This window comes from Mytilus edulis, chromosome 2, assembly GCF_963676685.1.
Source record: "Mytilus edulis chromosome 2, xbMytEdul2.2, whole genome shotgun sequence".
Classification (NCBI taxonomy): Eukaryota; Metazoa; Mollusca; class Bivalvia; order Mytilida; family Mytilidae; genus Mytilus; species Mytilus edulis.
In genome coordinates, this window is record NC_092345.1 from 4,155,534 (window position 1) to 4,182,804 (window position 27,271).

At 31.3% G+C, this 27,271-nt stretch overlaps 1 protein-coding gene across 2 annotated transcripts; it reads left to right on the forward strand.

The window, feature by feature from the left end:
• The first annotated feature begins 221 nt into the window (after positions 1–221).
• On the forward strand, positions 222–27,271 carry LOC139510097 (protein lifeguard 2-like). 2 transcript variants are annotated; one of them, XR_011661829.1, is made up of 12 exons: positions 222–392; positions 1,434–1,618; positions 3,994–4,091; positions 4,724–4,788; positions 10,140–10,196; positions 10,848–10,938; positions 16,676–16,713; positions 18,121–18,208; positions 19,331–19,447; positions 22,953–23,000; positions 24,310–24,712; positions 24,907–27,271. XR_011661829.1 is itself a non-coding variant. In XM_071296349.1 (11 exons), the coding sequence occupies exons 2-11, from the start codon at positions 1,453–1,455 to the stop codon at positions 24,454–24,456; spliced, it is 915 nt and encodes a 304-aa protein (XP_071152450.1). In that variant the 5' UTR covers positions 239–392; positions 1,434–1,452; the 3' UTR covers positions 24,457–27,271. The 2 variants fall into 2 exon arrangements, 1 of the variants encoding a protein (XP_071152450.1); XM_071296349.1 differs by having other exon boundaries at positions 239–392; positions 24,310–27,271.

Below are 27,271 nucleotides of genomic sequence, written 5' to 3' on the forward strand. Positions count from 1 at the left end.
TTTTAGGCATAAATTGTCATCAGACCTTAATTTATTTTGCCAAGTTGCTCAGCCTGCCATTTTTTTTTAAACTCAAAACTCCTGTCCTGCCTTTTTTCCTTGGTTGTAGGGATTCGCTCTAGAGAGACATCATATGAGCAGATGGTGCACTTCCCCCAAACCATTGATTGAAATCTTACCGTATACAAACCTTGCTTTCACAATCAGAAAAATACTTCTTTAATTTAGCCAGCCCTTATTTAGGAATTTCCAAAAATAGACGACACTTGCGTAATTCCGCTCCCCCTTTCATGTGATCCCTTAATCTATATTAGACTTCCTGGTTTTTGGTTTTTGGAACTGCGCTTCACAACAAACATTGACAGGAGAAACAATTTAGAATTGCTTATACCGTAAGTAAATGACATTTTGCTGTTTATGTAATCATGACGTTTTGGTAGTCCAAATAATTATTTTGAGGCAGATGACTGAGGTGTTACCTGTGAACTGAAACTAGTCTCAGCTGTGAAAAAGACCTTAGTCCGTATAAAACATATATTTAAATACTGATTTTTAAGTTAATTGTACAGCATGAACAAAGGTCAATTATATTTGTGTTTACGTTTTACAAATTGATACATAACTCATAAGCAGCCTCCTCTGCTGTCAGAGGGACACATATATCCATATATTTGGTTCAAGCAAACACTTGTTCATAACTACATCTCTTTCAATTAATACAATGAAGATTATTTGTGATCTTTTTTCTATAATGGGTCTCCTATATACTGTGATTAGGGTGTGGCATAATATGAAGGTACATCAAAGATGTCAAAAGGGGGTCCTCATATATTTATTTTTTTTGGGGGGGGAGGGAGAATTAAACCCACTCAAGAGACACAATGAGACATCACAGACAATTGTTCTGCCCTATTTCCTGACATCCAAAAAGCTTAAGAGGCAGCAAGAGCAGGGACTCGGTTACGTGTAGCAGATTAAAATAAATCTTGTTTAACAATGTTTTGCAAAATTTATTTCTAATCTTGTCTATTTATAATATTATATTATTAAAGTTTTCTAACGTTGGCATCGACATTTCTTTGTCTTGTTTGTTTTCTAGCAATGTTCAGTTTACTATTCATATCGTTTTACCGAACAAATCTAAAGTTGATATTTTGAACATGTTGAATTATAACAGCCTTTCTTTCTTTAATTAAAAAATAATTAAAAATATTTCTATGTGACTATATATCATTCAAAGGCACTCATGTCTTCTCTTAACAAATATTTGGAACTTCCCAGTTGATACAGTTACATGAGTATAACAAATCCATGTTATTTTGTGACGGTGAATTTAAGCAAACTCTTTCTAGAGTCTTTAATAGGTGAAAAGTACTTTTTTGTTCAATTGTAGACATTAAGGTCTTATAACATTGTACTATTTTTATTTGTAGATAGAAGATATATTTTATAATGGCCTATAACCAGCAACCAAATCAGACACCATACCCATTGGGGTCCAATTACAATACACAGTACAGTACACCAGCAGCACCACCTCCAACATACGCTTCAGCAGTAGACCCTCCTCCACAGAAGTCATATAATCCTCCACCAACCAACATACATGTACCTAAAAGTAAGTATTATTTATACAACATAAAGAAACAATGTGGATTCATTTATCTTCATGGATACCAATTTTCTTGGATTGAGGAAAACTTATATTTTCATGGATATTTTATTTGCTAAAATTGCTTTAAGAAAAGGTGTGTACATTTGAACATCATATTAATTGTTTTATCTTAACTTACAAAATCCACAAAAATTTATACGACTGCAAAATTTTTGCGGTGGAATATTGGTATCACGTCGTCGTCGTCAGTGTCGTCCAAAGACGGATGGTTTCCGGATAACAACTTTAGTATAAGTAAATAGAAATCAATAGAATTTCAACACAATGTTTATAACCACAAAAGGAAGAATGCAATTGATTTTGGGGGTTATGGTCCCTATGGTTTAGGAATTAGGGGCCAAAAGGGCCCAAAACAAGTATTTATCAAGTGTCAGGACAGTAAGTTGTGTATAAATATTTCAATTGTACCACAATGTTTAATACCTTAAGTAGAAGGTTGGGATATATTTTAAGGGTTATAGGGCATGCAGTCTAGCAAAAAGGGGCCAAAAACAAGCATTTTTGTAGTTTCAAGACAATAAATTGGAGTTATCTTTCTTTGTCCAGAATGGTTGTTGAATCACCTAAAACCAATGTTTTATGAAATATTCTTTGAAAATTGGAGTTACATGTATCTTTCTTTGTCCAGAATAGTTATTGAAACAAACTTAAATCAATGCTATATACAATATACAATGCAATTTTCACTTTTACTACCAAGGCCAAATAAAATATATGTGTGGTTCCAGTAACCTTACCGTCCCTACTTTTCGGCTTAAAAATAGCCTACCCTAAAGATTTTATTGTCATTTTTCATTAAGCACTGTTAAAGTCAGAATGTTGCTCCCATAGACTCAATGTAAAATAAAAACATAAAATAAAAAAATCCCTACCTACCTACCCTAACTTTTTTTCAGATGTAACTGGAACCACACATACTTTTTTATTTGGCCCAACTATTAAAATAAAACAATCTTTACCATTCAGTGATTACAAGCACTTTGATTACCTTTCTAGGGTTATGCCCCTTTACAAGTGAAAAAACTGAAAAAAAAATTCGTTTCTGATCTCTTAACTTAAGTTTGTCTCAACTAAATTTAATGAAATGTGTATATATAATGCTTATTACCTCTAAACTCAGTTCAAGTTCAATTTTTGGCAGCTTCACTTTTACAGTTCTTGAGTTATGTCCCTTTTTAACGTTATATGCTAGCGGGGGCATCATCTGTGTCCCTTTGGACACATTCCCCATTTATTTTTTTAGAAGTTACTATCAATTTATATTAATTTTAACCATGACTATATGACATTATATATTTTAATATTTTATAATGTATTTAAAGGAGTAGTTATTGTTGCAAACTCCATTAGAAATTTGAATTGAGATCAGTTTTGGAATAAGGGCAAGGGGGAGTGAATAAAAAAATTTTTTTTTGGGGGAGGGTCAATTTTACTCATTTCAGATTTCAGAAATAAAAAGAAAATTTCTTCAAACATTTTTTTTGTTGAGAGGATTAATATTCAACAGCAAAGTGAATTGCTCAAAAGCAAAAAAAAATTTTTTAAGTTCAATAGACCACATTCATTCTATGTCAGAAACCTATGCTGTGTCAACTATTTAATCACAATCCAAATTCAGAGCTGAATCCAGCTTGAATGTTGTGTCCATACTTGCCCCAACCATTCAGGGTTTGACATCTGCGGTCGTATAAAGCTGCGCCCTGTGGAGCATCTGGTTGTGTTTGATATGTTGATATACATTTAATTTTGTATGGAGGATTAGAAAATGAACTTGATAGAACCATAGTTTTTAGGTTAAGATTGCATGAACTGCAATCAAAAGCCTATGGTACTGATTTGATATCTATCTATACATGTATCTTCAAAGGTTGATCAGTACCTCTGATAGTTCATACAAAATATTGCAGTGACGTGATCATTATTTAGATCCTATCTAGTAAATGTCATGCAATTTATTGATGATATGTTTATACTTTGATATTTAAGTTACAATATGATGAGTATTTGAATAATCATACTTTTTTATATATTAAAAATAAGAAATGTATGGTGAATGAATCTGTTATGAAAATGGGTTCAACTACAAATGTACAATCATGAACAAAGTAAGACAACTCCATCTGAAAAATTGAACTTGCATTGCAGAATGTCTACAATTCAATGCTTTATTTAAAAAATCCAAAAGTTATAGAATGAAAGCAATCTGTGCCCTTCAGTGCTCACAAACACTTTGATTGATAAAAAGTACATGTATGCGTCTTTAGCCAATTTGTCAACCAGAAATGCATGCAACACTTTTAACCTTACTTATTTTACAGATCGAACAGCTGACAGTAATTATGAGACAAATTTTGCGGATAGTCCGTTTGGTAGTTCTTTCAGTGACAAGGCTGTGAGAATGGCATTCATTAGAAAGGTAAGTGGTTAGATGCTTTTCTCTCTACCTCTCTACTCAGAGACCTAGACAAAGTTGTACTTCTAACCATTGTTACATTGTTGCGTACATTAAAAGATTAGGTTTTTAAGCAAAATAAATTTGTAATAGCACTGAAACCTGTTAAAGAGAGGTGAAAGATACCATAGGAATATTCAAACTCTATGTAAAAAAAAGTGACAACGCCATGTAGAAAAAAGCAAAAGAAAAACAATAAATAGTACACACAACACAACAGTTAGTGTTTGATCTACTTATTGTATCAAAAACATCAATATCGTTTGACTGAGTTTGTTCATTTGTATTTTTTTTCTCAGCTAACTAAAGCTCAACACAGATCTATTGGATCTGGACCAAAATTGAATGGAATCTGTATTCTTCCTATAAAAAAAACATGCATGTCTCAACCTACAGGAGAAGAATGATTATTTGTAATTCTATGATGGGATTTCCAGATTTATACAAAATAAAATAGGTACAAACAAAATGTATACATAAAAAAAGAATAAATATAGAATGTTCATGTACAATGCGCTAGTGTGGTACATGTATTTAAGGCAATACAGTTAAAAATCATTTGTTTTTTAATATGAACATTTTTTTTTAAATTTTAGGTGTATCTTATACTGATGGTTCAGTTACTAGTGACCTTTGGCTTTGTTTGTCTGTTTTCTCTTGTGTAAGTAATTTTATTCAATAGCATTCATTGAAATCAAAGCATGGTGAAATTTTCCACTTTTATGGTGTATTTACTTACTTACTGCCCTTGTACACCATTGGCATGTATGGCCGTCACAGGGTTCTTAGTTTTAAAACAAACTTTTTATAATATGTTTCCAGAAGAGTGTATGGAGCAGAGGCAGTTGATATGATTATCATGGATATCTTCAAAAGTGCTATTACTATAAAAACAGTGAATGTATTACGATTTTAATTGTAGACATTGTAGCCCTGGTCACAACACCTCCACGACACATCTATGCAGCTCCATGACATGAAATTTTGTCAAATCACAGGTCATCTGTGATCGTCGTACGACAGTTGCACAATATTTTGAGCATCGTGGGGCTGTTGTGTGTCATGGGACGAAAATTGGACATACACCTTTTTTGCTCTGATTTTTTGTTGTGTCACTGTCGTGAGAGTGTCTTACCACAGTTGTGGGACTGTCGTGGGATAAACACATTGTTGTGGGTACCAACATAAATTATTTTAATAAAATAATATTCGTATGACTGTCGCACCACGGTCGAAAGACAATCTCACAACTGTCGCTAGACACTCGTGATTCGTCGGGATACAGTCGCACGATTGTCTCACAAATACCAACATTGATTGTCTGTCGAACGACAGTGGTATGTTTGTTGTGCAACATATTTTAGTTTAATTTAGAAGAATACAATTCAGTAATGGATGAATGGGAAAACTTACACTCTGCCGTTTAACGAGTATGGTTATTCCACCAGAATGATTACCCATGGCCCTGCTACTGTGGATTCATTTATTTTCGTGGGTACCAATTTTCGTGGATTATGGAAAACTTGCAAGTTCGTGGATATTTAATTTCGTGGTTTTTCCGAAGTCTACATACAAGCCTATAGAAAATTTGTTATTCGTTGAACATTTAATTTCGTGGTTCACCAGTACCCACGAAAGCCACGAAAATTGGTATCCCACGAATAATAATGAATCCACAGTATATAGGCACCTTGTCAGACTCCAACAAGAGCACAATATTGTCCTGTTTGCATTGATTTGAGTCAGTGAACAGCAAAGGAACCAGCGAAACGCCTACCGTTGGTGGGTTAGGCCATGGATCCAATGGCGTCTGATGTTTCGGCAGTATAGTACACTGATGCAAGAGTTGAAGCGGGAATCTACCGGTGATATGCAGATAGAGCCTGGCATGTTTCAAGAGCTTTTGCTGAGAGTTGCCCCTTGCATCACTAACCCAATAAATTAGGCCTTCTTTATATATTAGTAGTTCGGAGTCAAACGTGCGAGTGACCCACAACTGTTGTGCTACAGTGGTACGACAGTGACACAAAAGTAACACACACATCCCATGACATGAAAACCTGAAAAAATAGCCCAAAACAACTCGTGATTGTCGTAAGACTATCGCACGACCAACTTACCACAAACCCACGACAGTACAATTACATTTTTTTTCTTTTGATGAACCATGGACATTTCGTAGCTGCTGTGACCACTCAAAATAATTTTTTGACATTTTGCACAACAGTACCTTGACAACTATTTAATACATCTTCTTCAACAAAAAATTGTACGATCTATTGTGACCGTTGGCTTGTATTGTCAAAATGACTTCAAGCTTATACATGTATAATGTAAAATTTCCACATTATGATTCAATATCTAGCTATATCAAGTGACAGTCTTACACTTGACATATCCGATCACATCTAATGCTTATACAAAAGCAAAAATCTTCTTAACTTAATTTGTAATGAATTTGATGCAAATGTTTTGTAGAACAAGATATTGACTTACAAGATGTAAAATGAAAGGTATCATTTCACATTAATTTATATTATTCCAGTAGTTTAATTATAAAAAAAACTATATATATATATATATAGTGACATACATTTATATTTTGTTGTTATTTTCTCTCCTAACAATATCTGGAAATCAGATAAAAAAAAACAACCAGTATTTTAACTCCTATTATCATAACATAGTAAATTTTAACACATATTTAATTCTTACATACATATATATATCTCTAATACCTATAGGATGCACACTAACCACTGTCCAATAGACCACTTTCGAGTTCATCCGTCACCGGCAAAAACTCGTCAATTATACACGCCTTTATGACGTCATTTACCAGATAGAGGGGGTCGCCTGTATCCATGCACTATTTACGTTCATCAAGCGTCTTAGTGATCGTCATTGTGCAGGATAAACTAGAAATAATGGTTGTTCTGTAGGTACAATATGACAATTCCCTAATGACAGCAATGCTGATTGTCAATTTTGAGAATTCAATTTGCCGAATAATTCGTACAATATAGAATTATAGTTTTCCAACCACTCGCTCAACATTGGAATGGAAGTGACGACGCCCCTAAATGCACAGATGACGTTCACTAAAACCAGAGTTTTTGACGGAAATACACCGAACTCGAAAGTTGTCTATTGTGATGTGCACACATTTATTTTCAGTTAAGTATGAGTTATCTTTCTTGTATCATAAAATTAGTTGTTGAAATGGTTCCCGTTTTTTTCTATTTTTTCACCTATTGCAGGAGAACTGTGAAAAGTGGAAGATAGTTTTTCAATAATGTAGTAATATTTCAATTTCTTCAGTGCAATCTTAACACAAGGTACCAGTGAGTTCAATCTACAAGAATAAATATAGTACTTCATGAGAACAGTGAAAACATTTCCTGAGATATCTATAATAGCTGATCCCAAGAGGATGTTTTGTTTTGATATCAGAAGCTCATAATTGCAATTTGAATGTAGTGTATCAACTAGTTGAAGCCAAAAGGTTTTGACAATGTAACATTCCAAAAAAATATCTTCTATTGTTTCTTTTGTCTCATTGCAAAAACTGCAAAGGTGTGTTTCTTTAAGTTTACACTTATATAGCAGATTATTTGCAGAATTTTGTATTGAAAAATTTTCATTTTATTACTCAAAGAACACTTGAAAGGATGCATATAGAAAAGATCCCAGTGAGCTATTTCCATATGCAAAATTTCTTTCCATTTATTTTGTGATTTTATGTTTTTATTTTTTATGATAAGTAGACAAAAATAATTTATAAAAATATGGGCATGATTTCTGATTTGTTTTCAAAAAGTCTAAATTATCGCAAGTAATGTTGATTTTCTTTTCACAGTTTTTGATCTTGTCCTTCCAACTACTTGGGATCATATGATATATACCATAGAATTGAAGAAAATTTGTATCAATATCATATGTTTCTTTAAATTGATTAAAAGAAAGAAATTCATTGTTCTCATTCAGTAAATCATTGACAAAAAATAATCCTTCCTCACACCATTTTTCATAAAAAATAGTTTTATTATCAATTTTTAAAAGTGTATTAAAATTAAACCAAATAGGTTGGCCCATAAAATCATTATGGTTATAGGTAGCATTCCTCAGTTTAGCCCAATTTAGAAGGATGTCCTTCCAAAATCTATTAAAATATATGAAATTTGTTCAATACTATCCTTTTTCATCATCCATATTTTATCTGCAACATATTTTCTATACTTGTCATTAAAAAGAATTTTCCAAGGAGAAAGATTGAAAGGGTCTAATAATTTATAGATCCATGTCATTTTTAGTGAATAACAGAAGGATTCAATATGAGGCATCTTTAGTCCACTAGTATCATATGATCCAATTGACCGTTTCAGAATCTAAAGCATCATGGGTAATTTCATTGTTCGTACCCCAAAGTGAAAATAATGTTACGTCATTGGTTGAATTTCCGTTGTTTATAACGTTTTAAGCCAATCAAAACGCTTTGGTGTACGCTTTTGAAAATATTACCCAGGATGCATTAGATTATGAAACGGCCAATTAGTACATTTCTTTTGATTTTATCTGGTTTGCCATTCCATAGAAACTTAAAAAAAATATTTTCAATTTTCAAAAGAGGGATTTGGCAATATTTTAAGTGACTGAATGAGAATTGGCAATGCTAAAGACTTTATGACTGTTATTTTTCCTAGGTATGTAAGATCTTGGTAAATCCAAGAATTTAATAATGCCTTTATCTTTTCAATTTTCTCTTCGAAATTATAGGCAGTCTTGTTGACAGCAAAAAGATCATAGTTTATACCTAAGAGTTTAAATTTCCCTGTCTGATTCCAGTTTAATCTTTTCTCCTTGGTGAAATATTTCCTTTGAATGCGCTTTTGACCCAGTCCAAATTGCTTCAGTTTTTTCTAAGTTTGCTCTTAAACCAGAACACTCAGAGAATTTTTCTAAAATATATAGAGATAGTTCTAACGATTTTTCATCATCATCCAAAGTTAAGGTTGAGTCATCTGCATACTGACTAAGCAAATATTCTATCTTAATACCATTAATATCTGGGTTGTTTTTCATTGCTGCACTCATAAGTTCCAAAGCCAGTATAAAAAGATAAGGGGATAAAGGATCCCCTTGACGGACCCCTCTTTCTATATTAAAGAAAGTAGAGCAATGACCATTATTTATGATACAACTTTCGATATTAGAAAATAAAGATTTTACCCAATTACAGAAATCAGGACCAAAACCTAAGAATTCAAGTGCTTTATTTATGAATGACCATTCAAGAGTATCAAATGCTTTTTCAAAGTCTAAAAGGAGTAGAAGTCCAGGTATATTTTCTTCTTCAGTTCTTTCTATTAAGTCAAAAATAAGTCTTGTACATTCCCCAATGTATCTACCTTTTATAAATTCTAACTGTGTTTCATTAATAATATGTTTGAGAAAAGGTTAAATTCTATTTGCGAAGGATGTGGAAAATATTTTCATATCAACATTTAAAAGGGTGATAGGTTGCCAGTTTTTTAAATAAAACTTAGATATGCCTTCTTTTGGGATGCATGTAAAATGCCTTGTCTTTGTGAAATTGATAAAGAGCCTTCTTCAAAGCTATAATTAAAGGAATTAAGTAAATAGAACTTAAGGTCATTATTTAAATATTTTAAATGAGCCTACTGCCGGATTTGTATATACATGCGAGTATGATGCATGGTTTGCAAAATAGAAATTGTTTGCAATAATTTATAAATTTTGCCAAATTGCGGTCAAACAAAAAGTTGTTGTTGGAATGTTGTCAAGTTATTCCAATAGTTGAATCAAAGTTAATACTAATAAAAAGAGATAAATAACACAACACCTATGGAAATACAAGTCACACAATACCTATGGAAATCCAATTTCACAAATAGCTGGCCACACAAAATACAAGTGGATCATTTCTGTCCAGAATATTTACATTTTTCTCAAGTTTAACAACAACCAATAATTATTTGTTTTTCCTTTCAGTAAACCAATCAAAACCTTTATACAGACAACAGGATCTTGGTTTTATTGGGTATCATAGTAAGTATATAGATAATAATTAATTGCACCTGCATATATAGATAAAAGTAAAGGGCTTTCTCAATATCACACCTGTATCAACCTGGGACTACAACATCATGGACCAGAGGATTATTGTTGGTGACCATTATTTAAAATTAAGAATGAAAATAAGGAATATTTCATAGAAATAACAGACCAACCAAAGAGCAGATAACAGCTGAACCAATGTGTCTTTAACGTAGCAAGAAAATCCAATACCCAGTGGTGGTCATCTGCTGGCCTCTTAATAAAATTGTGTTCTAGTTCAGTGAACATGGACATCATACTATATAATTGAACTTAAATTAAAAAACCCATACAACACTGACAAAGGCAAGAGGCTCCTGACTTGGGACAGACGCAAAAATATGATGGGGTAAAACTTGTTATGTATAATCACAACCCTTCTCCTTTACATCTAGCCAATACAGAATAAAGAAACACACAGCAATACTCACGGTAAAACTCATTTAAAAAAAGTCCAAGTTCTTGGTCATAAAGATAACATATTAATCTGTTCAAGAGCTCATCAGTGCTCATGTTTCATTGCATTGTTATTGTGTACTTTGAATGAAATTATTTCTTGCTTATTTACTTCCTAAACAGTGGTAAAATGGTTTATCATTACAGTGCTACATTTCTTGTGACTTACATAGTACTAGTATGTATCCCATCTGTCAGACGAAAGTATCCAGGAAACTTTATTTGCTTGACAGTTTTTGTAAGTATCGATTATTTATATTTATAACATATGTTCAAAGTTTTGCAGATGTGTTTTACTACTTGATGATGTCATGTGTACACTTCTAGTGGACCACAAAAGAAAATGCAAGAAAACTTTTGAAAATCATTTCGAGATAATTAATCTTATTCTTTAGAAATTGTAATGTTGTGATAAATTATTGTAAACAATATAAAATCAAAGTACTGAAGTACTGAACATCAGAGGACCTCAAGTTGTGTTGAATTATTGATAAATGACAGGTGTTTATATTATACCTACCAGACAGATATGTTCACCATACAATATAGTACAAATATTAAATATAATATGCTATCATATCTGAGATACTGACTTGAACTAGGAAACTTAACTTTGTGAATTATCAATGATTACTTGGTCAAATGAGAACTGTTAGATTGGCATTATGACCATATATATGCACACATACAAAAATCGTTAGCGTATAATTTATAATAGAGAATCAACATAGCAAATAATTCTTCGAGTAGCTATATAGTCACTCACTGAACTATGAAAAAGAGGTTCAAGACAATCATATCAAAACAGATAAATTGTAATATTGTGGCTAATTAAAAAATAAAGTGGGGAAAAATATATTGTTTTGGCGAAAGAGGTGGCGAAAAAATAATTGACCCAGGGGAAACTTTGGGGCTAAAGATACCAGATGAACAGCAAACTCATAAATGGAAAATAAACTTACAATTCCATGACTAAAACTGAAAAAGACATGCATACAAATAAAAGTACACTAAAAACAACATAGAAAACTAAAGACTGAGCAACACGAACCCCACCAAAACAGGTGATCTCAGGTGCTCCGGATGGGTAAGCAGATCCTGCTCTACAAATGGCATTAATTAACAATGTTTGTACATGTAGTATCCAGGTCTTTTTTCTGAAACATTTAGCTTTTGGATCAATTGCTAATTAAATGGATGTTAACACAGCAAGATTACTATCCCTTATTCTAGATTTTTGTTGCAGTCAACACAAACTCTTTAAATGTTCATAAATAGCTTCACTGAGTTACATTTGTATCTTGGTTTTATTGTAACACAGTCAATCATTTATCCATTATATTTTTTTTTAATTTAGCAGCTATACATGTACATTGTAGGTTCTGTTTTCTAATAAGGTCTTTCCACCTTTCCGTGGAAAGACCTATTGATTTTGTTCTGATTATTTTTATTTTTTTTCTTCCGCCTAATTTTTTTTCTTGCGTAATTTTGTTGTTTCAAAAGATGTCGCTTAGATATTTTGAATATGATATCGTATAGTTTATACGCTTTAAAACTGACAACCGCGCAGTAAGAGTTATCTCCCCAAACACTGTTTTTCTTGTGGCCACTACTCCTTCGCAACCGTAAAAGATTACAACAAATTTATTTTACCAAATTGCTCGTTACATCTTCAGGATTCGGAGTTTAGTTTTAACCGAAGCTATCCTGATACTCTATATGAGAGTTATTCCCCCTTATGTATTTGATATAAGTGATTTGCATTTCTAACTGGTAAACCATAAGTGATAGAGACCTAGGGTCTTTTAATTTGAGATCCTTGGTCCAAAAAAAATGAAAATTAGGTCAAGGTCAAGGTCATATTCTAAATTTTTTATTTTGGCTTATTTTTACTTATTTTCAAAACCTTATAACATATCTACATCTTATTTTCACTAAATTGTTAGTTGCGACATGCCGTTACTTATAATTTTTGTTGAAAGGGTGCGTAAACAATAAATAGGAGTTTTTGCCCATCTTATATTTAGAATTATGCGTAAAGTCATATAACTCATTAACCATACATAATAAAGACCTAGGGTCTTTTGATTTGAGATCCTTGGTTTATGACCTTGAAATTGAGGTCAAGGTCATAGGTAATTTGCACGTTCTAGATTTTGACCTTTGCTTTAAATTCATATTTATATATTATAAAGCCATAGGAACTGACATTTTAGATTGATTTTTAATATTTTGATAATAAAATAGATCTTCACTTGTGGAAAGACCTTCAATTGTTCTTTGAACAGTTGGTTTTTAATTATTAAATGGTTCATTGTAAATATTACAATGTATTATATGTAGATAGCCATTTGCTAATGATGGTATTTTTGTTAATTGAATATCACAACATTTGGATAGTTTTTCAACTGTTAGGTTTTTTTTACTTTGTTCTGGATTTAATACTTCGGATACCACTGGTTTAGCAATGAGAACATTTTGCACTATACATATAGAACACAACTACCATATGAATGTGTCGGTCCTTTGTAAGAAACCTGTAAAACAGGCCTTGTAATTTTTTGGTGTATATTTTGATTTCCCGATTGTACATTGATGTGGCCATTAGTTTTCTTGTATATATTGTTTAACATTTGACATTTCATGGCTATTTCTAACTGATTTATGTATAGTTTTTTTCTGATTGTAAAAATGTTGTATGGTTATAAGCTTTATTTCTTTTTCATCATTTTGTCTAGAGCTGGTGTCTGATTTATACCAATCATACCTCCCTTTTCTTTTTTTATGAATAATGACAACAGTTTGGTTTTAATTTTCATTTATGTATGTACATGTAACAATATAAAACAGTATATATACATGTATAATCTCATTCCATCATTAATATTGGTCATTGTCGGTATATATTTATCTTTAAGTTTAACAATGTACTGTGAAAGAGCTATCTTCTAACAGATACTTAGTATGTAATGGTTATTGTGAAACCCCTGATTCAAAGGACAAGTTTCACTTATTGCCCAAAATAGCCTATACTATAAAACTCCAAAAAGTTCTCAATTTGGTTCGTAATTTGGGTTTATTTCAAAAGTCTTAACACTCAATAAATCAGTTCTTTTCATAAAAGTACATTTTATATTCCAAATTTGTCAAAATGTGATGATTTTGGGCAATTTTCAGACCTGAAAGCTTTAAGCCTTTAGGAATAAAGATTTGGCCGCTACCTACATGTACCATCCAAAATGTTTTGTAACCAAAAGAATCCAAATCTGATATATATAATTCATCAATATAAAAACTTTTTAGATCTTGGATGGCAGCCAAGTTTAATTATGCCAAAAACAATTAAAGTTTTACCATAGTTATCTGTGGTATAATTTTTACAATTATTCAATGGTTTTGTTGTGTCTGATTTTCGAATAGAAAAATAAAGATGGCAAGACCTGAACGATGCCGCCGAATTTTTTTAAGTAGCATATATGAACAACAGAGTCAGTGTGGGGCCACTAAGCTAAACTGCCCGCTTTGCACCAGCCAATATAAATGAATGCCTAGGGTGGGAATCGAACCCACATACACCAACTCTGTTGTCCCTATATTTTTTTTAAAAATAAACAAAAAATTGTCAAGAACAAATTTAAAAATATAGCGCTCATAGGTTTGTCTCAATAAAGATTTGCTTAGTTTGCTCATGCAGTATCCCAATATTGCTCTCAATAGTATAAATAGGCTCATGTGTGCTCAAATAACCATTAAGATTAGTCTCAATATTGATATATATCTAACTCAATTGAGTAGATCTAGCTCAAATTTTACTCAAACATATAACTGATCATATTTGCTCAATTTAAGATCTCATGGGTGCTCATAGATAAAGTTAACTGATTGTATTTCTCATAGATATAACTAATCATATTTGCTCAATTCAAGTTCTCATATGCACATATGCATGTACATTTGTATGTGTGAACAAATGTCTAATATAAGTTACTAAAATTTTACATGGATATGGTTACACATTTAAATTAAATAATGCTGTAGAGAATGATAAGCACAAGTATGTCATCAAATTATCATATAATTTTGGCGATACATGTCATGTATGGTCAAAATAATACAATACTACAAGCTAAGGAAGACTTAAAAAACAGGACAGTTAATCTATATTTATATCTCCAAAACTGTAAGGTTTCTCCCAATATATCTATAGTAATTCAGTAAATGTGATTAACCCAAATTCTGACATTTCAGTGTAAAGTAAGACTCTTGATTTCACGAGCAAGAGTCTTTATACACTCAAAAAGAGTCCAACTCTATAGGAAGAAGAAAAAGTCTTCTCTGAATATTATATAAACAATAAATTCAACCAATAATCATATATTAGAATTACTTACATAGACATAGTCAAAGTCATTACAAATTCCGCGTATTTTCCAGTCAAGGGGACATATTCACATATACTAATGCAACAAACTAAGTCGGAGAAGGAGCAAAATTCCGAAACAGTATCTTAAAAAACAGAAAATAGTTCCGTGTGTGTGTCCAAGTGATCAATCTACTTGTTATTTACGAAGAAAAGAAATTTAACTCAAAAAATTGTTGAGATCTTTATAAAAACAAATTGTTGTTATAAAAAATACACAAATAGTAACCTTATCTTTAAAGGCCTTGCAGGTTCTTGTTACTCCTACCCAATCTGCTGGTATTTTCAAAATGGCTGCGGGGGACGTGACCTGATAATTTATTTTAATATTATGACAGATTAAATTTTCCTGGTTTTGCTACGTTAATATTATAGACAAATATATGCTACAAACGGTTTAAAAAGGTTACTCCAAATCAAATAATTGAAATATAATTACCTTTCTGTGTATAAATGTGTGAATTGATTTCCTCTCGATTTTCTACACGCTCGCTCTTGCCCTCTTGCGCACTCGTGGTATTCATCCGCAACAACAATTTTTTGATATTGAAGATCGTTTGATTAAAATACAAATGTTTCTAACGACAAAACGTTTTCATATTATAAATTTTGCATTAAGAAAAATTAAAAAAACTGAGTATCCATTGAAAACATGAATTTAAAAGAAGTGATACGGAATTTTATTCTGCACTATATAGGTCCGCGGGTCTATAATGTCGGTTATCATTCCAAAACTAATTATATATGCATCTCTTTGATCTTTGCGCGAATTGAATAGTAGGCGATGGCAATACACCCGAGGCCCCTCAGGGGCCTCTGATGTAAAAAAGGAGATAGCCAATATGTTTTACAAAAAAAAAATAGCATTTTAAATTTTGAAATCTTAATTTGTGTGCAACACTTCCTGAAATCAAAATAAGACATTTCATATTTTTATCCAAAGATTGACAATCACTATAATAAATGGACATACAAATTTCTGAAATTACAGCTTGTTTCTAACTCCTTAACAAAGGATAGAAATCACCTACCACCAATTCCTAAAAAAGTTTTTATTATAAAGACAATTTTTTTGATGAAATATAGATTTATCATCAATTTTGATAACATTATAGTTCTGTATACTTTTCATGAATTGACGAATTTGTTGATAGATGTACTAGAATTAACGATTTTGTGGATACATGTACTAGAAATGACCATTTTGTGGATACATGTACTAGAATTGACGATTTTGTGGATACATGTACTAGAATTGACCATTTTGTGGATACATGTACTAGAATTAACATTTTGTGGATACATGTACTAGAATTAACGATTTTGTGGATACATGTACTAGAATTAACATTTTTATGGATACTAGATTTCTTTGTTTTGTAGATGTCTAAATTTAATCTATAGAAAATGTGTATTTTGCTGAACATTTAAATTTTGTGGTTTGCTTTTACCCACAATAAACCACAAAACTAGGTTTCTCTTAATAATCTTTGAAAAACAAGAAATCCACAGTAATATTTTATGGAATGACATTCTTAAAGTTGTTTTTTTTCAGACCCTGGCATTTTCTTACATGGTTGGAACAATCAGCAGGTAGGGCATCTTATTATCACACAAATATTTGATATCAATTTTCAATTTTCAATGTTAAAGTGGTACCAAACACCTTGACTAAAATTGATTTGGCTAGTTTAATTTTCATTAAATTTTGACAAAATATTTACTTTGGTACTATGACAAAAAAATTTGAACCTCACACTTTATTGGAATATTTCAATGGATATATAGTAGTCTGACAAACACTTATTTTGATCGTTGAGAAGCATAAAACTCCCTTATTAAAAGAACTATATTTAAGCGCTCAACATTATCTTCCTATAGTGTTATGTACAACCTTGAGGAGGCTTGCAGGTACAACAGTAAAAATTTGAACATTTTGTTTTTCATTACAAATTTTATTAATTACATGTTTAGTTGTTACTTTATGATATGGTACACAAATCAACCAAAATTCAAAATCAATTTGTGTAGGCCCAAGATGACTTTTAAAATGTTTATATCACTGAAAAAGGTTCAAATTATCTCCCTTTGGTGAAAATATGTCATATTTTGGCATTGAAATTGAAATATCTTTATTAACTCATCGGTGATCTATATTTTCATTAATATTTTCAAATAAGCTACACTTAAACTTAACTCTTGTAAAATTTAAGCGATTTCTGTAATTTAGTTCTTTTTTCATTACAATATTACGTTTTTTTTCTCCTATTAGTTTAACAGAAAAAAAGTAACTTCCCAAAAATGCATGCTTCTTTCGAAGGCAGATTGTGAGCTTAAATGAACGGTGACCCCATATTTTTGTTTTATTGTTCTATTAAGTATAGGATAACGTTTATTCATAGAAAAACATAGTGAAATCCTATATTAAAAAAAAAAGATTTATACCCAGGAGCCCCTTAAGTTGAAATATTGAATTTTACTAATATAATAAGGTCTTACATTCCTTGTAGTTGCTTTTTTTTCTGTTCAATATTCAGATGAAAAATTTCAACCTGAAACCTGTTACAATGCCTGAACACATCCCTGAAGTTTGCAAGGATGTTTGTTTTAAATCTAAGAAATACATGTACCTTTAATTTTTTATGCAAAGTGATGAGTTAAATACACATCCCCATCAAAACAATGATCTATGTATCTCCTTTGCAAGAACTAATCAATTATTACACATATCAAATTTATTGTGTCTTTTTTTTGTATGATCAGTACAAGAAGCTTTGAAAAGTCATAGAAGGGTACATATCAAATGCATTGTAAAATTTATGAGGTGTAAATTTAAATGTGGAATGTATTTGCTAGTAATTAATTATGTGTTTTTTTATACTTTTGATTTATGATTAAACTTGTCAATTTAGCAGTATATACTTTTAATTTGTACTGCTGACCATTAAAAGTACCACTACTTATCATCATGTGTGTTATTAATTGTATTATTTATTGTAGTTTTTATGACACAACCAGTGTATTTGTGGCAGCTGGAGTTACCTGCCTTGTTTGTCTGTCGTTATCTTTGTTTGCCATCCAGACTAAGGTAAGATATGGTTAAGGTTGATCAGAACAAGTGGTAAAATAGAAGAACAAAGTGTAATCTTTTGCAAATCTAAAATGCGAGCGCCTTGGCACTTTTACATTATTTCATTTCTGAAATATTAAGGTGATTTAATCAACATACTCAACAGCATCCAAACCAGATATTTATCCCAGGGCAGATCCAGCTATTTTCAAATAGAGAGAGAGGGTGGGTGTGTATTTCCAACTATATGTCCCAATTCAAAGGCATTGATTTTGTCAAAAAAAGGGGGAGGGTTCCAATCCCCTTGATCTGACACTGTTATCCCTCAATCCTTACAAAAATTGTAGACTGGGCATTTATGGAACTTCTATTAAGCTTCTATTAAGATTCTGGCATGCAAGGGGGGGGGGGGGGGGGTCTGAAAGTCAAGATGTACTGAAATTTTTTCCCTATCTTATCTTATTTGTCAGTGGATTTCTTATTGGAGTTATTGCCCTTTCATTATGATTTTGTATGAGCATTTCTTTTATATAATCTTGATTGAAATAATGGATAGAATGAAATTGTAACCAGCATTATTGGTAAACAAACTAAAGTAAAATGGAGGGAATGTGATTTTTGTGGGGAGGAGGGAGTTTTGGGTGGTTTTCCTAAAAGAGATAAATGGTGTTCAATACTGAAGGAAAAATAAATGATTAACATGCATTTGTTTTACATGTATGCTGTAAAAAGCTGTATATTGAAAAATTCATAATTTATGTCTAAATTATAATTCTAATTATGTTAAATTTGGAAATAAATATCAAAATAACATTTTTTTACCTGGTGAACAATGAATAAAATTGAGAATGAAAATGGGGAATATGTCAACAGTCTGCACCGTTAGCCACTTGTCCGATGCCCCAGACTAGTAAATATTAATTCGGACTGGTGAAAATTTTCAAAATTTTCTATAGTCATATAGGGACAAGTTTTGATAATTTGTGTCCAGACTAGTAGCTGAAAAAGTTTTTGGTGCAGACTGTGTCAAACAGACAACATTCCCACCAACAAGCAGATAACAGCGTACATTTGGCCATATTAGGAATACACTTCTTAATGTTGTTTTGTAATATGTAGCTAATTTGATTTAATTTTTAGATTGACTTCACTTTGTGCAGTGGTCTATTGTTTGCCTTGGTGATGGTGCTGTTCTTTTTTGGATTGTCCTGCATGACGTTTTATTTTATTTTCCCAGCCAATGTTTTTGCATGGAGGGTAAGTCTATTTTATTGGGATACGATTGCTTTCAAGCAATCTGTAGACTTATACAGGTGGCTCAGAGCAATTTCCCTCACGTCAATCGTTTTATTCTAAACATTAAGGAACATCTCAGATTCTTATGATTGTCTTGCTTTAAAAGGTAAAAACAAACAAAGGGATTGAACTTAATCAACTTTCCTATAATGTTCTTTTCATAATCTTCATGTTTGATAATTCCCTTGACTTCGATGCGTGTTTTTAACAACACGGAAAATCAGAATTAAGCAGTATTTATATTTAGTGTAGTTATAAATTTAGAAACACGTCAGAGGGAATTCCCAGTTTTGATAAAATGCGAGAGTTCTGTGAATACCAATAAATCTATTTTTGTCATATAAGAACTGAAGTGGAGTTTTTCTTATATGTTACTGTTATGAAACTGATATTTGAGATTGTACTTCCATAAAGAAATTGACAACCATCTAGGTTGTTTAATAAGCATTTTTAAAATATATCTTGCCCCAGGGTTTGATTTGAAAATTATGCGCATGCCTATAGTTTTCTTGACTTTAAGGGGTTTTAGATTGAATGGTTGCTCTGGATTCTTCACTCAATTAATTAATTTATAACTCATGGGATCTTTTCTATGTATGTCTGCTATTGAGGGTTATTGTTGTTGCATAATTTTAAATCATGCATCATTTAGATTAAAATAAATATATTCCATATCGTAAAACACCCCTTCAGGCAAAATGGAGTCTTCCATATTATCGTTTTGAGTTGTCTCCCTTCCGGCAGTAACTTCCGTGAATTCTGAATATAAACAAGACGTTGAGTATTAGCTTGTTCTGTCAATAAACGTCGTATTATATTAAAAACGAATGCAATTTAAACCGATAAATGTGTACGGAAAGGAGCCATGATGACTGACCCAAAGGAAATTAAATATTTAAAGAGTTAGGAATGGGGTTCCTCCTAGAATTAACGTAGGAAAAAAGGTGATAAGATACGAATTGAAATCTACATCTACATCTACATCATACAACGATCCATCAGCACATTGATGACTATACGTCGGCGCATCGCTAACAGACACTTAATAAAATATAATAACCAATGAGTGAAATAAAATACCTTGTCTGACATCTCTCACTCTGAGTCGGTCAGTGACTGCTGTGGAAAGTAAACTTGGTATTGATAGTACAAAAATAAAACACAATAGACCTAATTACATTGTTCATACACTTTTATCCGGGTTTGGCTATTTTGTAACTTTTTTACAACATGTCTGTTTGTCATTTGAATTAGTTTTGAAAATAATATTATCCAGCTACATGCATACATGTGTCAATGAAACAATGGCAATCGTATCCCTCAGAGCAATCTGCTCTTTGATTATTCTTCATGTTAGATATATTACAAATCTTTGAAAAGTCTTTTGAACACTCTCAAAGTGCCATATTAGCAATATTCTGTTTATCTGTTAAGGGCATACGATACAGTTTTGAACCTGTATTTACAAGTTGATGAAAATTTGCATATAGGCTATTTTTTACCTGATTAAATCAAATATGTAATAAAAAATATACCTTCATGTAATACTTTTTGAGTAAAATGAGGTCGAAATTTTGTATATTTGCTCAAAATTCAGATTTGTGTCCGTATTTTCTTTTTCGAAAGAAAGACATAACTTTTTTGTTTTAAAAGATAAACACAAATTGATTTTTGTTAAATAATCGATAATTTCTGTATTTTATAAGTATTATTAAAATTATGCAATTTTTATTCCGAAATAACTCTATATTTATCAAATGTTCATGAATAGAGAAAAAATCTCATTTTTTTGCTGCATGTTTATCAAAATTAAAAAAATTGCGCTATTTACAGTTTTATAAAATTTGGGTCACATAATCTCCTTACAAATTGCTGTTTTAAAAAATAGGGGTTCACGCACTTGTTTTCAAATTAAATCAGTTTGAATGATAAAAATTAGTCGAAAAATGCATCTTTTCCCGATATGTCATAGTTTGACGTCGCGAAAATAACATTTTACGTTAGCAACGTCATTACCTTCCCTGTAACTGTATCGTATGCCCTTAAGATAAGGAGATGTGGTATGATTGCCAATGAGACAACTATCCACTTAAGTTCAAATGAAGTGGATGTAAGCAATGATAGACAACTGTATGACATTCATCAATGAAAAAAGGCTTACAGTATATTTGTCTATAAAATGAAAAAAAACCTGTTTCAATTGAGAAAAATAATGGCCTTATTTACAACAAAATAATTTACCCAAAAAAATATGACAGACATGAACCAAAACAATCACTGAACTACAGGCACATAAAAAATTTGGCAGGGTTAAACATGTTTGTGAGCGCTCAACCCTCTCCCTAACCTAGCACAGTGGTGTAACAAAAAGTATTGTTTTTTTTTGGTCAAATTAATCAATACATTCATTATCTCTTTGTAATAAGGCCAGTTTGCACAAAATTTGTCTGGAATAATATATGTAGGGTTCTTTATAAAAGCATCTCATTTTTAACCGGATTTTTGTGACAAAAATGTCGGTTATTGATTTGGGGATGTACGGCGGGCGGCCGGGCGGCAATCAAATGTTGTCCGTGCATTAACTCATGAACCGTTCAACCAAAGCTTTTAAAATTTTAATATGTTATTACTGACAACTATACAAAGGTCAAGTTCAATAATGGCGATTTTGACTTTTACCGTTCAGGAGTTATGGTTCTTGAAATATTGAAAAATGGAGTTGTCCGTGCATTTACGCATGAACTGTTCTACCAAATCTTCCCAAATTTTATTATGTTGTTACTTATTAAAGAATGGAGGTCAAGTTCAATAATGAAGAATTTGACTTTTACCGTTCAGGAGTTATGGTTCTTGAAAGATTGAAAAATGGAGTTTCCAGTCGTGTCCTTGCATTTATGCATGAACTGTTCTACCAAAGCTTCTGACATTTTAATATGCTGTTACTGATGATAAAATGGAGGTCAAGTTCAATAATGACGATTTTGACTTTTACCGTTCAGGAGTTATGGTTCTTGAAAGATTGAAAAATGGTTTTTCCCGTCGTGTCCGTGCATTTTCTCATGAACCATTCAACCAAAGCTTTTGAAATTTTAATATGTTGTTACTGATTACAAAATAGAGGTCAAGATCAATAATGACGATTTTGACTTTTACCGTTCAGGAGATATGGTTCTTGAAAGATCGTAAAATGGCGTTTCCATTCAGGTAGTTGCATTTACTCATGAACCATTCAATCTAAGCTTTTCAAATTTTAATATGTTGATACTGATGACAAAATTGAGGTCAAATTTGATATTGACGATTTTCACTTTCACCATTCATCAGTAATGGTTCTTGTGATATTGCCAGGACACAAATAAATGTTAATAAATCCGGTTTGCTGTCGTTGTGACAGCCTCTTGTGTTTTGATTGAATGAAAAAGAAATTCGCCAGGGGTAATTTTTTAAATGTTTTAATTAATTTCAGATATTGGACTGTGTCTATGGTGGCCTTGCTGCTCTGGTTTTCAGTCTGGTAAGATTTTAATTATAATGGACTGATGTTGTCACAGAGATGTGAATAGCAGGGGCTCAGCAGCTAATGGCCCCTTAATTTAGACGTGGGCCACTTAAAATGTTTATATTCTACTCATGAGAAAACTGTTGACTCATGAAAATACAAGATGGGCAACTACTGTAAATTCAGATATTATTGCATGCATTTTTGAAAAAATGGACAAAAAGGCAAGAATAATTATTGCGATGTCAGGAAAATCTGCATACAGATATATGTATCTATTATAAGAATGTGAGTTCTTATTATTGCTATACTCACCCTGTCTCATTATTGGCATTATTAACAACCTCGCAATAATTAACAGCACTTTAAGAAATATAATCTTTGGGTCAGTAACATTTTCAGAACCTTTGAAAATTCACTTCTGTATTTCTTTTTTTTTAAACAAAAATATATTGAAAGTTATTGGAAACTTGTTTCTTTTCTCAACTGTCTACAGTGTGGGTTTCAAACCCAAGAGGATTTTCTCAACTGTCTACAGTGTGGGTTTCAAACCCTTTTTTTCTCAACTGTCCACAGTGTGGGTTTCAAACCCAATGTTTTTTCTCAACTGTCTACAGTGTGGGTTTCAAACCCAATGTTTTTTCTCAACTGTCTACAGTGTGGGTTTCAAACCCAAGAGGATTGTCTCAACTGTCTACAGTGTGGGTTTCAAACCCAAGAGGATTTTGCAAATTTAGTGACAGGATGATAATATATATCCTACAGCACAAAATGCAGGAACCAATGGTGTACATGTACAAAAGGGAAAATAGATTTTTCACACCTTAAATATTTAGTCTCTTTGAAAAGTTTTATGCACTTTACCCAGTTTTAATATGAGTTATCAAGTAACAAGTGAAATATGGTAAAAGTATAGGTGTAAGAAGTTGATACTTGAGCTAAAGCTTACATGAAATTTGTGTTTAAGAATTTAGCAGAGGATGTTGGAATTTTTCTATTGTACCCCTTGGAGACATTTTAAAATTCAATCTATCAACAAACCACTGTTACTTGCGCAACCTATTTTATAAACAGATGCAGACTGGTAATGTACTATTTTATAAACAGATGCAGACTAGTAATGTACTATTTTGAAAGAATCCTATTAAGATTGATTTGTCATAAATATATGGAATAGCGTTTTTATGTTAAGAGGTTAAAACGAGTAGTTTGATTAATTTTGGGGTAAAAAATCTTACTCAAAACCAGGGAAATCAAAAACCATCTTTCCCCCCAGAGCTATGTACCACACTTTTACTTATTATTTAATTTGTCATTTTTGCAGTTCCTTGTGTACGACACCCAGATGGTGGTAGGTGGTAAGAAACATGAGCTATCTCCAGAGGAGTATGTGTATGGAGCCTTACAGCTGTATATTGATATAGTCTACCTCTTCTTGATCCTCTTGGCTTGTTTTGGAAAGAGTAACTAAACAGGAACAGAATATACAAGGCTTTTTTGTACTTTGCTAGATATTGTCAGTAATTATTATAATCAAAAGTTTATACAACTCATTTTATTTTGGTACAAATTATTTTCTGTCAAAGTTTCTGAAAAATCATGATTTAGATTTGAGTACAAATATATATTTTTTTTAATATGTTATTTGATAATTTTTATTAGTTTAAAAATACTTGACTAGTCACTACAGCAGTCTTTGATTTTACAAATCCATTTTTTTTCTCAAAGTATTAGTCATGTAAGTAAGTTTATTTATAATTATGTAAAAGATGTGAGTGGTGATAGGTGTATTCAAATTCAATTTTTTTAAATGATTGTAAAAAAATTACACTTAATGCAGTCAACCACCCACAGAGGAGGTCTTGTTTTATGATCAGTATTTATTTTACATGATATTTTTTACTACAATGTAATTAATTAGAAAAGTTGCATTCTATTTTCTTTGGAATACTAATTAACAAACTTAGAAAATAGATAAAATGTGAGTTCAAAGAATAACTTTATCAATTTTAAACTTTTTAGAGTTAGAATTTTTCATCGCTAGAATTTATTTATTCTTCATGTTAATTTTTTTACAATGACTTTATTATTATTTTGCAATCAAATGTTTTTAGAATAATTTCAATTTTCCTTTGTCAAAAAAAAATACAAGATGTATTTATATGTTTTGAAATTACTTCAGTATTTTATGTTGAAAAAAGCTCAAGCTCAAAATGTAAATGTAAATGGCCATCAGCCCTTTTTCGCTGGAATAATATATCTGTTGGATATTTTTTATCTTATTATTTATCTCTATGCTGAATTATTATTTTTTTGGCAAATTATGCAGGAACTTATTCCAGTAGCATGACTATTGATGAAAGGGTATAAATATGACTTTATGTTTTTTTTATATACTGAATACTTTAATTTCATTGTATTTAACCTGTCAATTTTTCTTACGCTATTAACTTCATGCCTCAGAAGATAAATTTTATTATTTCTTATTCTTATTTGATACTTTATATTCTTTAAACAACATTTTATATGATAATTGGTAATACACTGAACAATAAAATTATGCTTTCTTGACAAAACAGATCAAAAATATCTTAGAAAAATCAAAACACATTAATTTTTTACTTGTACAATGCTGTAGGCCTTTGAAACAATTCATAATATGAAAGAGCTTTTAAGAGGTACCTTTGTATATATAATAAATGTGAGTTACACAAATTTCATAAAATATCCCTAAAAGAAGGCTTAATTTCCATATTAAAAACAAACTTTCAAACCTTTATGAATCAAAAGGATTGAAATATATTGTATGTTCAAGATATAGAATGCAAATATCTCATATTTCTTAACTGACCATATCCTCAAAATTACGAATGCTTATTCTGATTGATTGATTAATTGATGGTATGGTAGGGTCAAGTATTGTAACTGAAGTTGCAAGCATTAATGCCTTAACTGAAAAAATAATTGAAAACGTAAAAAAAATAACGGTTCCCTTCCAAGGCCTTAATAGAATAAAATGTTGAAAAAGCAAACAATTTTACAACACTATTCTAAGTCCTTAACTGAAAAGGTAATTGAAAAGACCAAGAATTTAACAGCCCCTTCTAAGGGCTTAACTGAAAAGATAATTGACATAGCCAAAGATTGAACAGCCCCCTTTTCTACAATAATGATAGTAAGATGTTTTACATTCTAAATGTGGTCATTTATAAAAACACGAACTAGTTCCTAGTATCTGACCATAAAGTGTTTTTGGTTATTTTGGCAGCTGGCCAGTTTAGTCTGATTTTTACAGAATGGCTGGTATTGTATTGTTACCGTTGAAATTTGACCAAAGTTTTATTTTTAAAAATGACCAGCCTGAGATTGAAGTTCCTGTGATATAAAGTGACATTTTTGTTTTATGTTATCAAAGTGTTGATGTCTTAATGTTGTTGTTATCATGAAGATGTGATAACTAAACAGCATTGATCAATTTCCATTTGTTTTTTGGGGGGAGGGGGAATCGGGAAGAGATTTTCATGTTTTATTGTAATAAATTTCATGTTTTATTGTAATAAATTTCACGTTTTATTGTGTAACTACTGTTAACTGTTTTAACAAGATTTGGTCTGTATCAGAGTTGAAATGTAGATGTAAAGGTCCTATTGCTAGTATACAAAAGTAAGCTATTTCAGGTTTACTGTATATGCTAGAAGATATTTTTATAAATAAGTTGTGTTAAAAAAGTACATTGAGACAGATATTTATACAAGTCTGCATTGACATATTCCTTTATAATAGAAACTAATTTATTTCAAACAGATGTGTAGGTTGTAACTTGAATATAAAAGGACTGGTTTGAAAATTTCACATATACATTATCTAGTAAGTATGTCTGAATTAGGAACAACTCTGCAACAAATTTTATCCATCAGATCACCAATGATGTTGATACAAGGCTTAATTACACATTCTGTATTTATAATTCGTCAATATAATAGCCCAACAATACTATAGTACCTACAAGTAAAACTGGTTCTTTTCATTAAAAACTGGTAATGAACCTTATACTGAAGGGTACTTTTTGTGTCTGTTTGTTTCAGACTTCAATATCGTAAATTATATACTGTAAACCCTAGTCAATATATCCTGTATATATAAAATACTGTAAACCCTACATGCCCTAGTCAATATATAAAAGTGGGTTTATGTTCTATGTTTTACATTTGTATAGACTTTGTTCCAGATTTAATATACAATTGTTAAAGTCAAAATTATATCAAATAAATGTTTTCTGTTCTGTA

What these genes read in the sequence shown, in the direction of transcription:
- LOC139510097 (XM_071296349.1), top strand. Translation starts at nt 1,453, where the DNA reads ATGGCCTATAACCAGCAACCAAATCAGACACCATACCCATTGGGGTCC. An exon ending in CAACATACATGTACCTAAAA is followed by an intron (nt 1,619 to 3,993) that starts GTAAGTATTATT and finishes CTTATTTTACAG; the next exon opens with ATCGAACAGCTGACAGTAAT. An exon ending in GAATGGCATTCATTAGAAAG is followed by an intron (nt 4,092 to 4,723) that starts GTAAGTGGTTAG and finishes TTTAAATTTTAG; the next exon opens with GTGTATCTTATACTGATGGT.